This window comes from Anser cygnoides, chromosome 27, assembly GCF_040182565.1.
Source record: "Anser cygnoides isolate HZ-2024a breed goose chromosome 27, Taihu_goose_T2T_genome, whole genome shotgun sequence".
Taxonomy (NCBI): domain Eukaryota; kingdom Metazoa; phylum Chordata; class Aves; order Anseriformes; family Anatidae; genus Anser; species Anser cygnoides.
The window spans coordinates 3,879,174-3,892,833 of record NC_089899.1 but is presented as its reverse complement, the minus strand read 5'-3'; the positions used below and the strand labels follow the sequence as shown (position 1 = coordinate 3,892,833).

The 13,660-nt window shown below is 46.9% G+C and overlaps 1 protein-coding gene across 3 annotated transcripts; it reads right to left on the bottom strand.

The window, feature by feature from the left end:
• Positions 1-497: 497 nt before the first annotated feature.
• Positions 498-11,815, bottom strand: LOC106044958 (ceramide synthase 4-like). Of its 3 annotated transcripts, none has more exons than XM_066983815.1 (10): positions 11,217-11,788; positions 8,452-8,569; positions 8,144-8,262; positions 7,595-7,652; positions 7,057-7,107; positions 6,213-6,305; positions 4,617-4,745; positions 4,210-4,316; positions 1,650-1,794; positions 498-993 (listed from the first exon to the last, which is right to left on the bottom strand). In XM_066983815.1, exons 1-10 carry the CDS (start codon positions 11,381-11,383, stop codon positions 916-918), a joined length of 1,065 nt encoding a protein of 354 aa, XP_066839916.1. In that variant the 5' UTR covers positions 11,384-11,788; the 3' UTR covers positions 498-915. The 3 variants fall into 3 exon arrangements, with proteins under 3 accessions (XP_066839916.1, XP_066839918.1, XP_066839917.1); XM_066983816.1 differs by lacking the exon at positions 498-993 and adding an exon at positions 3,709-3,839 and having other exon boundaries at positions 1,663-1,794; positions 11,217-11,811; XM_066983817.1 differs by lacking the exon at positions 4,210-4,316 and having other exon boundaries at positions 11,217-11,815.
• Positions 11,816-13,660: the final 1,845 nt, after the last annotated feature.

Here is a 13,660-nt window from a genome sequence, read left to right as displayed (position 1 = left end):
TCATTTCTACATAAACTTTAAATCCAATGTTATACTGTAAATTCTGAACATGACGTCAGATACAATGTATTACAAAGTGAATAGTCATCCAAAACAGAGAAAACCCTTAAAATATCCCATTCATATGTTAGCATTGTAACATTGATTTTCAGATTTTAAAAATGAAACCTCAACAACATTAATACATCCCTATGGAAAGCTTCCATTTAGACTAGTAGAAAAGTGTGCCTTCAGAAGAATTTCAGTTGCTTTCAATTTTAGGACCATTTTCTCTAAGTACACATTCAGTTAGCAAAACCTTTTAGATGCATGAGCTATTTTGTATAATTCATACAGCAAACACAGCTTGTCTCACTTGGCCAGGCTTTATATGTGGAAACGGTCTATCCTTGCCCCAAAACCTGACAATTTTAGCCTATACAACTGGAAGCTTATTTGGCAGCTGAAGCAAGTGTTTCTTACATGCAACTTTTTTCATAAGGTGGCTAGCACTGACTGCCAGTATATTCTGAAATTGTGGTTCAGATAAATGTTCAGCAGTTGTAATTTATTACTTTACGAACCTTTTGGAAAGTTTTGAGATAACCACAGCTAAGTGTTATAACTTCAGCAGATTGTTTAACCCCTCTTAGCCTGTTTTTAGTGAGACTGTGGCTGATTGACCATTTTTTTCTGGATAGAGTAGTAGTAAAATGATGTTCCCAACAAGAGAGGTGAAGAAAACATCTCCTAAAGTTATTTGTTGCCTGGAAACTCTATGATGAAATTTTCTTTTGTCTAGATGTTGGATGATGCCTCAGCTATAATGCTGCAAAGGGTTCTGTGAGCCTGTCTGGCCTCTCCCTTGTGGTCCTGTTCAGCCTTCCTGCTTTTAGGAGTCTGTCTGGCTCTTGGCATTTTGCAACGAGACCCACGTTACTCTTTGCTCTTTGCCAGATCTTCTGCTTCACTCTTGTCGCTTTCCTCAGTGTCACTTCTTGCATCTTTTCTTTTCTGTAGGAGAGAAAGATGATTTAAACAGGCTGCAAAACCTATGTCTTGCTACATTAAAGGGGACTGGTCTTGCTTTCATTCAGAGCACTGGTATGTTAACCTGAGAGGCAAAATAAAAACAATAGCTGAGATCATATCCTTGAAACCAGTGTGGTAATTGTCCCTGAATTTGGGAGATCGACTTAAACTACCTGGAGTTGGTTATGTGTTTTCCTGACTTTTGAATATGGTTTTTTTTTTTTTTTTTTTTTGGTGATCCTTATAATATTCTTGTAATGTGACCTTCTGAAAAAAACTTAGTGTTTATTCTACATATAGTTATTCTGCATATAAGCCTGTCTATTTTTTATCGTGGAAGCTCTGAAAGTCAATATATATTTGTTCAGTCTACTGCTGCCCTGTGGTGAGGTCAGTTGGTTATTTGGGAAGGAGATAGTCATGGCTACTTCTTGTGCACTGAAAACTGAATTTTAATGACATCCCATAAACAAAGGTATCTGTACAACTCTCAGCATGTGCCTGCAGAAGCTCTTGGGCTGTTTTTTTGGGTAGTCCCATTTCTCCCACCCCTTCCCTGCAGGCATGCAGGAGTCACTCTGGATCTCAGGGTTGCTCATGAGTAATGGTGGCACAGAGGAGAAAAAGATTTTTCATACCGCACCATGGAGGATGACACCGAAGACCATCTGGAGGATTAGATAGGACCAAAAAATGTGCAACAACTGCAGGATCATCAGGAAAGCATTTATCAGACAGCTTAGGAGGAACATCTGAAATTTTGTCACAAAGTAATAGTATGTGCTGTGGGAAAGAGAGAGAGGGAGAGACAAATTAGAGTTTGCATGTCTTCACAATTACAAGGGTCAAGAGACTTTCCGGGCAAATACTTGGCTCATGGGTTCCCTGGGCAGAACCAGTCTGTGCTAGGCCTGTGCAATCATGCTTCACTTCAATGACTTCTTGCTCTGTCCCAGAAATGGACTTCACCCATCTTTCACAAAACATATCCCAGGTCCCAGAAGACCTGGAGAAGACCTATTGAAATTGCCAACCATACAATAGTTTTTGCAAACAGGTCTGTTTGCAAAGCATATCTGCAGTTCTTCCCAGAAGCAGCAGGAAGCCACCATCTGGCAGCGATCCTCCCTGGGCCAGAGGCAGAACTTGGCTTCCCAAGACCTCCACAGAGCATTCAGGGTTCATATTTTTGTACCCCAAGGCATTGCTTTTACACATACGGGTTGACCATGCAGACACGAACCACCCTGCAAGGCCCTCTGTTCACATGAAGCTCTCTCTGCGAGAAGTCATGCTCCTCACCTGCAGAATCTCCAGCCCACTTCCACGGGTCCCTCTTCATGGGCAGCACTGGGAGGTCAAAGCAGTGCCTCCATCATGGGGTGAGGCCAAGGGCAACTTACTGTCATTGTAATACTGGCTTTAAAAGCTTTTCTGTGAATGTAGTAGTCAGAGAGACTGGGAGGAAAATATTTGGAATTCTGTGTCCAGTTCTGGGCTCTCTGGCACAAAAAAGGACAGGTATCTCCTGGAAAGAGTCCGGCTGAGGGCCACAAAGATGATATGGGGCCTGGAGCATCTTCCCTGTGAGGAAAGGCTGGGAGACCTGGGCCTGTTCAGCCTTGAGAAAAGACTGAGAGGGGATCTTATCAATGTTTATAAATACCTGGTTTTGAAATGGAAATCAGACAGAACAGAACAGAATTTGGTGCGGGAGAGAAATAACAAACACTGGCATGTGCACTCCTCTGCAAGTATCTACGACATGAAATCTAAGATGTTATAAGCTGGGAAACATTTGGTGGATATAACATCTGTGTCTGCTCTGCCTTTATGCTCCTCCCTAAACATCTGCTTCTTGCTGCTGTTGGAAACAGGGTCTGACCTTGACGGACCCTTGGTCTGACCCAGAACATCCATCTGCTTTGTTCTTCCATTACAATACAGCACGTTACTGGGACTTGTTTGACTTTTTGTAGACAACTGAAATCAGTGTTATTCGAGCTTCTTTCTCAGGAAAGTTGCCTCAAACTTTTATTGCTTTTCCCTTTGAGGGAGCTGTTTCACTGCCGGAGAGTCGGGGACTTGTTATGCAAAGTCAGCTTCACAGGCATCCAGACTTAAAGGGAAGCAGGACCAACGTTCAAAACTCAGCATAGTCAGTGCTGGTACGGGGCCAGGGCAGGAACAGAGGACAGCAATGCAGACTTGTCCTTATGCGTATGTAGCATGTCCCACTCCTTCTAGGCATAATAAGAAAAGTGTTTGGTTTTTGAAGAAAACCGAAACCTTAGACTATATATAATGCATGTATTGTGGAATGAATTTTTGGGAAGGTAAGTGAGATCAGCTTTTCTAGGCAATTTGGAAGTGGTAAAGAAGGGGGAACAATTTCAGCATAGTTAAAGTGTGGGAGTGTGGTCAGATGTGTATAGGCAAACACCATTCTCCAAGACTGGTGTCTGTGACTTCTGGAGATACTGCTGCTCTTACACTCCCAGCATGTCCAGTGTCCGACCTCCTGAATCCTTAGGTTGAACTCATCACTTTCCTACTTTATTTCAAATAGATACAGGGTCACCTTAAATTCCTACTATTTTTTTTTCCTATGTTAGTTTTATCTTAATAATGCTTTAAGCAGGACTTTGTTAGTCTGTAAAGAAATTCTTGGGAAATTCTAACCAGCATAATTTGTACCTTCCTTCTCTTGAATGAACCAGTGTTTGCAACAGAAGGAGGCCACTTCCTACTTGCTGGAAGAGTCACACCAGGTCTTGAGCAGGATTAGAGGAGATGAACAATTACCCTCAGACTGTGGTGGGAGTGACCTTACAAGGATGGAGAAAGGTAGTCATAAAAAATTCCCAGTGCTATGATAGCTCATGAATTGTCAGCTGCTGTAGCTGCATGTAAACATCTTATCCCAGCAAGAGAGAGAGCTCCAGATGAGAGACAGTTCCTGCCTAGGAGACAGTGAGAACCTGGAAATGGAGAGGCAGAGACTGTGACTCCAGAGTCATTTATAGGTAAAAACCCTGGCTTTTTCTGGGGTTCCTCAGTTCTATCTGGATTCATCTTTGAGTTTACCTGTAGCGTCCTGTTCCCTGCCCTTCCTCCCCTCACCATGGAAGGTCATTTCTCCTGAAGTACAAATAGTCCATGACACCCATGGTTAGAGAACATTAAAACGTAACTCACATTAACGGGAAAATGACAAGCCGGGAACTGATGAACACCACAGCAAAAACAACAAAGACTGCTTCACAGACCCACTTCCATTTCATGTAATGGAGCATCTTGGCCAGCTGTAGAGAGACATATTGCCATTTATACCATGGGGCTGAGTTCTTCTTCTATTACCACTCTCCTGAGAAGCTTCAGGGATTTCCCATGTCCTGCAAGGGTTACTGGACTTGTTGGAGATTGTCCGAGCCCTGTGTACTCATTTACTTTTCCCCAAGAGCAGTAAATCTGATACTTCCTAAATGCACTGGCACTAGGGTATACATGCGGCCTACCTGTGTAGGTGACTGCATCTGCAAAGGTCAGCACAGCTACTCACAGACAAGAGAATAGATGAGCATTTCTATGTGAGGGTAACTCACCTCTAAAATATAATCAGAGGCATCATGGACCAGCATGACTATCATCCCAAACCGTATAAGGTTGGCACAGTAGGAGACAAAGATCAGGGTGATGGTGGCGATGTGGTGGATGATCTGTTCCTTGAAGTCCTGGCACAAGAAGAGAGGTTGTGTCAGTCATTGACCTTGACCTGGCAGCACCTGTTCAAAGATGCTGCTGCATCTAGGACGTGGCAAACAGTAGTGCTCCCCACTGTGCTACAGTTCTCTGGTGTTATGTATAAAGCCAAGACAAATGAAAAACTTTACACCCAGAAATGCAGATAAATACCAGTGAGGTACACATAGGTGCAAGTGTGCTAGAAGACAGGTTTTCTGTTTTTTCCAAGAATCAAGCTTTCCTTACAAAGTTCCTCTCCTAACATCCTCCTGTATTTTCCTCCTAGACTCCTCCCTTGTGTTGTGAACTATTCCTCCTGGGTTATCTGCTAGGTTAGAGGTTGGACTAGATGATCTTAGAGGTCTTTTCCAACCTAAACGATTCTGTGATTCTAGGATTCTATGACTGAAGAAGTTTTTGTGACAACAGTAGACTACCCTTGTCCTGGGGCAGGACCTACCCATTAGTCATATTGGAGGCAGCGCTTCAACCTGCCAGTGCTGCCCATGAAGAGGGACCCATGGAGGTGGGCCGGAGACTCTGCAGATGGGGAATTTGCCTTCTCATATGCGTTATCTAAATAGAGAACCTTGCAGGGTGGTTCATGCCTGCATAGTCAAGCCTATATGTGCGAAGACAATGCCTTAGGGTACAAAAATATGAACCCTGAGTGCTCTGTGAATGTCTTGGGAAGCCAAGCTCTGGCTCTGGCCCAGGACGATCGCTGCCAGATGGTGGCTTCCTGCTGCTTCTGGGAAGCATTGCAGGTTTCCAATAACTGACTTATTTGCAAACACTATTGTATGGTTGACAATTTTAATAGGTCTTCTCCAGGTCTTCTGGGACCCGGGATATGCTTTGTGAGAGCTGGGTAAAGTCCATTTCTGGGGCACAGCAGTAAGTCACTGAAGTGAGACATGATCGCCAAACTGAACAATCATCAATCAGATGAAGCCGAGGTTGAGCCACAGCTCTGCACAGTCGATACTACAGAACAAGGCACACAGATGAGGGCAAAGGTGGGTGTTGGGTCCATGGGGCCTAGAAGGTGAGCACTGTGCAAGCATCTACAGGACCCTCATCACAAGAGCCCCTGGTCTGTCCTTCAGGACAGAGTCCTCTGGTTCACGCCGCACTGCGGAGCAAGGCAGGGAAGGGCCACACTACCATGTCCACCTGACTGTTTCTTGGTGTCCCTTGGCCAGGCACAGGGACTGTCATCCAGCAGCACTCCTCTGGCCTTGCAGGCCCCCACTAGAGCAGGGCCCAGCATGAGATGCAAAGGTGGGATACAGGAGCTGCAGGGAGTGTACGTGGCCTGGGGCCTTGCCTGCCTTGGCCTATTCATAGGCCTGGCAGAGCTCCGTGAGTCCCTGGGGTGCTGACAGTGGGAGGGGGGAGCCTCATGGTGGAGGCTGACCAAGCCAGCGGGTTGCTGCTGTGCCGCTGTCACTCACCTTCCTCTTCACATCAAAAGGCAGGGTGGCAACCAGTGAGCAGTAGAAAGAGAGCTCCAACAGGTAGAACCAGCCCAGTGCAGGCAGGAGAGGCTGCAAAACAAGCGAAAGGCAGTGTGACACCCTTGCTTAGCCATGGGGAGCGGGAGAGGGCAAATCTCTTCCCAGGCAAAACGCATTCATGAAAACTGCAACTGGGTCAGCAGGGCTTGGTCACGTCTAAATTTTCCTGTCCTTTGTAACTGAACCATTTGCTGGTGTGCTGGCAGTCTGCTCCAAAGCGACGACAAGCCCCAGACTCTCAGAGGGACTGAGAGGAGCTGAGATCTCCCCTCTACGGCGGCTTGGACTCCTCTCGTCTCCTTTCATTTCCCTTCCTGTTTAAGAGTTCAAGGGATGTCCTGACTGCCAGGTCACTTTCAGGGCCACACACCTGGAGCAGCTTCCAGCCAGGCTTGTATTACAGAGAAACTCTTTGAGAAGAGGGGACTGTTCAGGGCAGAGAGAATCTCCTGCTGCTCCTTCATATGGACCACCTATGAGGAGCTGCTCAAGGAGGCAGTCAGGCTGTTCACATGGTGCATGGTGGGAGGATGAGAGACAGTGGGCATACTTGGAACCAGGAGGTGAATATTAGGAGAACGTTTTTCATCATGAGAGTCAAACAGTGGAATAGGTTGCCCAGAGAGGTTCTGCAGTTTCCATTCCTGAAGGTTTTCAAGGACTGGAAAAGACCTGTGTAACCTCATCTGGGCTCACAGCTGACTGCTGTGAGCAGGAGGTTGGACAAGAAACCTCCTGAGCCCCCTTCCAATCTGAATTACACCACATACGTGCAGCTCACCTGCTGTGGAAAGCTCAGCCAGCACACGGTGTGGTCCCAAAACCAAGGCTTCTGTGCAAAGAGAAGGCAGCAGTTAAGATCCCATAGCCATAACAACATATAAAGGCAACATGAAAGAGTACTTTATTAAGTAAACACACGATGTCAGTGTGCCTGTGGTAGAGCCAATCTGGCTTTGAACTTTGTGAAAGTGGTTGGCAAAATGCATTTGTTGTTAGTGAATGTACAGGATGTTCCACTGAGGGTATCGGTACACAGGGGGTCGGATGAAGAAAACCATGGTCACATCACTGACACCTAGCCAGGTCCGTGCCTGGATAAGGGGGCTGTTCTGCTGGATTTAGATTGGGTATGTTTCCATACCACATCCCTGAAATTTGTCCTTATTTGGCTCTGAAACTATGGTCCAATCCCTAGTCATGGCCACAAATCGTCAGTGGGTTCCTTGAAATGGCCGAGGACCATACGACTTATTTTCCATGAATGAGGAACTCTCGAAAGGTGTCACATCACAGTGTCTCCCAGATGACATACTTACATCATACAGAAGAGCCAGCCCAGAGAAGAATGATGTGAAATAGAATGTAAATCTCCAGCTAAAATAGAAAAAAAAGAAAAACAAACAAACAAAAACACAGGGAATTAAAACTTCCTCCAGAATTGTGATAGCTTACCAGGCTGTGCCCAGGCCACTGCATCCAGCACCCAGCTGTGTGGAAGTGACTAAACTGACACATTTAGGCACAATGACTGCAGGCCAGAAACAGCTGGAGAAGGATGAAGTGCAGACAAACAAATGTGGTATCACGTCTTCCTAGATGCTCTCACAGCAGCTGCAGAGCCCATGGGAGAGCCTACTCTTGTTTGGACAAAGATTTGCAGTACCTCAGCTCTGTTTGCACATGCACGAACGTGCTGTTAAGGCAATGGGGTATCTACAGCCCACCCAGGCCCTGCTGTGGTCCACGCTGTGCCCAAATTCCTGTCAGAAGGAATTTGGCCATTTTAAAACTTCCTCTGCCAAAATTATGGCATGCAGTCCTTGTTGGAGGTTTCCATGATCAAAATCCTCAGCTGGCTCACCTACCTTGCCTCACAGAACTTCTTCATCAGTCTGGGACGGTCCTGGGCCCTCCGGTGCCGGAACCAGGCCTCCACTTTTTTGACTGGCAGGTCATTTTGCTTGGCCAGCGAGATCAGGTCCCCCTAGAAAACAGGTCAGGAAAGCAGGACTTGACCTTCTGATGCCTTCTGTCCCCATGTGGGTGGAAGAGGGCACCTCTGCCCTGTTAGCAGTAACTGTGCTGCCTGTGAGGCTGGTGTGCTTGGGCTGGAGTATCTGTAGGGAAAGAAGATATTGATCAGCTGGGCTCTTGGGACACAAGCGACACTCACCTCCTTTGGGGTCCTGCCCACCAGATTGTAGAAGTCTTCCAGTGTGGCATTGGGCTGAGCTTTGGGCCTCGGCCTGTTGCTCACACCCAGCCTCCTGCCCAGGGGTAGAGCTATGGTTCTAGAAGAGGAAAAGAAAGTTCAGACAGGAGAGGACGTGGGCACCCTCACTGGGAGCCAGGGCCAGACAACAGCAAGATTGTGCCAGCTCCGTATCCTGTGCATGGACCCCAGGGGTCCAGCACTGCTCTGGCTGCACACACTCTGCCAGAGAAGTCCAAAGCCCCACTGGGTGCAAACCTACCCAACCCCAGGGGTCCAGCACCGCTTCAGGGGCACATACAAAGCCTAGTGCCTCTATCGGGTCAATGCTCTTCTTTGAGAGAGACACAATGGCACCAAGGCAATGGTGAGGAATGCTGGATGTGCAGTGGAGACAACACTAACAAATATAATCAGTATTGATGCCAGTTTTGTTTAACATTTTTACCAATGATCTTGATGAGGGGGTTGAGTGCACGCTCAGTAAGTTTGCAGATGAAGCCAACTTGGGTGGGAGTGTTGATCCTGAGGGTAGGAAAGCTCTGCAGAGGCATCTGGATAGTCTAGACTGATTGGCCACATCCAACTGTATGGCATCCAACAAGGCTAAATGTTGGATGTTGCAGTTGGGCCTTAAGAACCCCACACAGTCATATAGGCTGAGGGAAGAGTGGCTGGAAAGGTGCTTGGCAGACAAGGATGCTGGTTGACAGGCGGCTGAACACGAGCCAGCAGAGTGCCCAGGTGGCCAAGGGCATCATGGCCTGCATCAGAAATAGTGTGGCCAGCAGGACTAGGCAAGTGATTGTCCCCCTGTACTTGGCACTGGTGAGCCCACACCTTGAGTGCTGTGTTCGGTTTTGGGTCCCTCACAGCAAGATATTGAGAATGCATTCAGAGAACAGCAATGAAGCTGACTAGAAAACAAGACATATGAGGAGCAGCTGAGGGAATTGGGGTTATTTAGTCTGGAGCAGAGGAGGCTGAGGGGAGACCTCATGGCTTTCTACAACTCCCCGAAGGGAGGTTGCTGTGAGGTGTGTGCCAGTCTCTTCTCAGGTGACAAGTGACAGGACATGAGGAAATGGTCTAAAGTCTCACCAGGGGAGGTTTAGATTGAATATCAGGAAGAATTTCTTCACAGAAAGTGTGGTTAGGCATTGGAACTGGCTGCCCATGGAGGTGGTGGAGTTGCCATTGCTGGACATATTTAAGAGATATGGGGATGTGGCGCTTAGGGGCAAGGTTTAGTGGTGGACTTGGCAGTTAGATGGATGGTTGGACTTGATGATCTTCAGGATCTTTTCCAACCTAAATAATTCTATGATACTATGATACTATGATTCTATAATACAATAAATAATAATAGTAAGCAATAATTAATTATAATAATTATTGACTTGACACCAAGGCAGGGGAGGGAGGGGGTTGCTATGCTCTCATTGTCTTTACTTCTAGCTCTTAAGACACTCGCCATATGGAGTCAACCTGGAAGTGAGACCTTATTGGGGAGCCCAGTGCTGGCCATTGGCCAGACTTCAAGCTTCTTGAGACCCACAAATACATGGGATTTGCTAAGCCATTGCAGGCCTGCAGGTAGCAGAGAGATGTTTTGATAACCCCCAGGACAGAGCTTTCCTTGGGGTCTGACTGCTTTGTGTTTCTCTGGCTCTTCCTACAGCCCGTTTTGCCAGAGCTTCTCACAAAGCTGAACACAGCAGCCAAAAGCCAGCTCTCCAGAGAGGTGGGACAGTGCTTCCCCAGCTCCCCCAGCTTCTCCGGGCCACAGAAGAAGGCCCATGCTCCAGCTGAGGGCAGGTTTGCTGAGCACAGCCTTCCTGCTTCACACACACCATAGTCCTGTTCTGCCTGGCTGGCAGCATCTTGGCAGGGCTGCCCATATCAGCACCTGCTGTGCTTTAACTGATAACCCCTTGATTTCCTCTGAGTGAGGGCTGGACCTCCCCACATGTCAGTCTCACCTTCTGGAAAAGGGGCCCAAAGCCCATGCTGGATCCATCTCCTGTGTTCAGCCATGTGGACTTAGATTGTTCCCACATGTAGGTTCCGGGGAGATGTCTGTCAGTTTGCAGGGTCCCCTTTGGGAGTACCATTTCCCTCAGCTGGGTGGGTGTGAATGCCCATAACTAGGGCATTGTAGTACATGAACTGGGGACCCCTGGTGCCAGGAGGAGCGAGGAGGGCAGAGCTGGGTGAGGGGAAGGAGTGGTGTGAACAGGGTGGTCCTACAAGAAGCTGCAGGAGCCACGGGTGTCCTTCCTCTGTGCTAAGAGTGGGGACTCACACAGCATCTTTGGGAGTATCCTCTAAGACCAGGCTGAAGCCTGGCTCATCTGGGGTCTCCCAACCCTGATGTACCCAGCAAATTCTTTATCCTGTGCTGCATGCTCCCAGCTGGTCTCTCAAGAGCCCAAATCTGTCTCTCCAGGGGGACTTCCCACACACAGCTGAGGTGCAGCTGAGTGACTTGTCTTTTCACACCCGATAGTACAGGTTATGGTACGGGTATGGGGATGAGAGATGGCAGGGCAAATTGCTGACATACAAATGCCATAAATCACAAAAAGCAGAAAGATTCAGTATTCCTGAGGAGAATTCCCTGTCCACTTTGTAATGGTTAGGAGGTGGGTAAGGATAAGTCCAGAGCAACCCTTCAAGACACCGATGACAACCAGCACAGAAGAGGCTGGATTTGCTGCACTCACCTTTCAAAGATGTATCGGATAATGATCAGGATCAGGGCACCAGGGATGCAGAGCAAGAGGTCCTGAGGCTTTGGGTAGTGAATGTCAGCAGACTCCTTCATGTCTTCCCAGGTAGCTCCAGGTGGCAGCCAGTACTTGTGGTGCCAGAACTCCTCTAACAGTCCCATCCTGGTCTAGATTGTGGGAGCACAGCAGAGGCTTGGGGACTCAGCGAGCAGATACAGCTGAGGTGTAAAACTCACTCCTAAGCCAGGACTCCAGCGCTCCAGGACACCCAGCCCCACAGCTCGTCACTCATACTCCACACCTTTCACTCCAATCCATTTGTATGACTTTAAACTAGTTGAAATAACATCACTTGTTCTGACCTGCCCATGAGCTTAGAGGTGGAGTAAGATGTCCTAGTACAAGAAAGTAATTCAGTGGGTGTCAGTGACGTGGCTATCTTCAATTACACTTCATTGCATAGACAGCTGAAGTCCCTTCCTAGTGACAATAACAGCAGGGGCATCTATCTCACCCCGTCTTCGTACCAACCTTTTCCTTCCCAGGCTGCAAAGCCCTCACCTATTAATCAGCTCTCCATTTATGGGGCTTCTCTGACAATTCATAACTGCAAAAAATCTGTTGGTCTCTCACGGTAACCTGAGGGGGATTTCCTTAAATTACTGGTGAGGGATCTTTCCAAATTCCTTTGCAAAGCCAAGCACTATCAGCAGGTTTTCTCCTGTGCCTGTGTTCACTGACACTTTGGGATAGCTCCAGTAAAGACATGATTTCCTCATACACGAACCATGAGGATTTTTTCCCATAATGTTATGTTCATACATGTTTCCTGTAATTCCATTACTCATGATATTTTGTACCAATCTGACCAGCACAGATGTTAAGCTACAGATGTCAGAAGCTCCTCACATTCCCACTTGGGACCTCCCTAAATTTTGGATAACAAGGTGATTTGAAACAACAAAAAATGGCACTCCACAACGCATGGTTTAACTTTTTCTTGTGTAAGTTTCCTCTTGACACTTGAGCAAATACCATCCAAGCTGGAAGGCTTGCTATTGCTCAGTTACTTTGCTATATAACATCTTCTCACCCATCAGTTTTGGATGAATCCTCTAGAGACACATCCTCAGCAAGTATTGGCTCCCCTCTGCTTCTGAGCAGGGAAGTTGCAGGCAGCACATTATTTTTTTTCACTCTAGCCTGATCTTGTCTCAGCTTTGATAATCTTATGATTCCTACAACCTTTCCAGTATTTTTCAGAGAAGATTGCCATTGCCTTTTAAGTTGTTTCTCAATGTATTTCTTGGCCTGCTTTACTGCATGTTCAGATTAATCTGCCAACGTTACAGGTCCTTTCCACTTCCCGTGTTTAGACATGACTTTGGCTTTTTGAACAATGCCTTGCTATTTCTTAGGGACGCCCTTACCTGCAGGCACTGTGTCTGTTGTACACGTGCAAATGAGAAAAGCAATGCTGTTCAAAGTGTAGTCATCCAAGTAAAGGTTCCCTTGGGCATATGTCTGAATGATAAAAACATGGTGGATGCACATCTCCCATGTTTCCTGAGTGTGTGCAAGGGGAAGGGAAGGCATGAAGCAAACTGCTCTTAAAACAAGATCCAAAATAGTACTAGATGCCTGTGTCACTGGAGTCGGTAGATCCATGTTAGCTGCCAGCCCTGGGGGCCATACTTTGCCAGTCCCTGATACTCTTCACTGCATAGCAGCCTGGGGACACCAGGAGACATTCTCTCTCATAGCTCACCTGCTGCTGGAAACCCCATCCCCGCAGCTGCTTGATGACATTTATGTGACACACACCTTTCCTGTGCGCGTGGATGATAAAGATGCATTGGAAGTAGATTCTGCTCCGGTGCCCACTGCTCTATCTGCTTTGCTGGTTTATTTAGCAGACAAATCACTAGGATTCTCGCTGCAGGTTTTTACAGCAGCTTCTTTGTGCAGGGGGCTGTGATACTCCAAGAGGAATCTTATTGGTGGGTGATGGCAGAGTGAGTTGTTATGATAAATTCAGAAAGACTAACACAGCACTCATAAGCTTCCCAATACCAGAGCAGACATAAGGAAAGAAGGTGGAGCCATTGTGGGGAGCAAACTGATTGCACACAGCTTCTTTAAGCCATAGCAAATAGCATAGGAAAGAAAACAAATTTTGCAGTGCGATCTGCCCCGGTGACTCATCACTCATACTCAGTTATTCAGTTAAAAATGTTTTTAATCAACACCAACAGCTCTCCTGAATCCTTGATGTATCCTTTCACAATGAACAGATTTACCTACTAATGAGCCTGGCAAGAGCTTATCTCCATCTTCAGGGGGATAGTATAGCCCTGAGGATAAAATTCAGCAGACATTAGTATATATTTGTACTGGCTCCACAGTGTATCACGGAGTCTCTGGGAAGCATTCTGCTT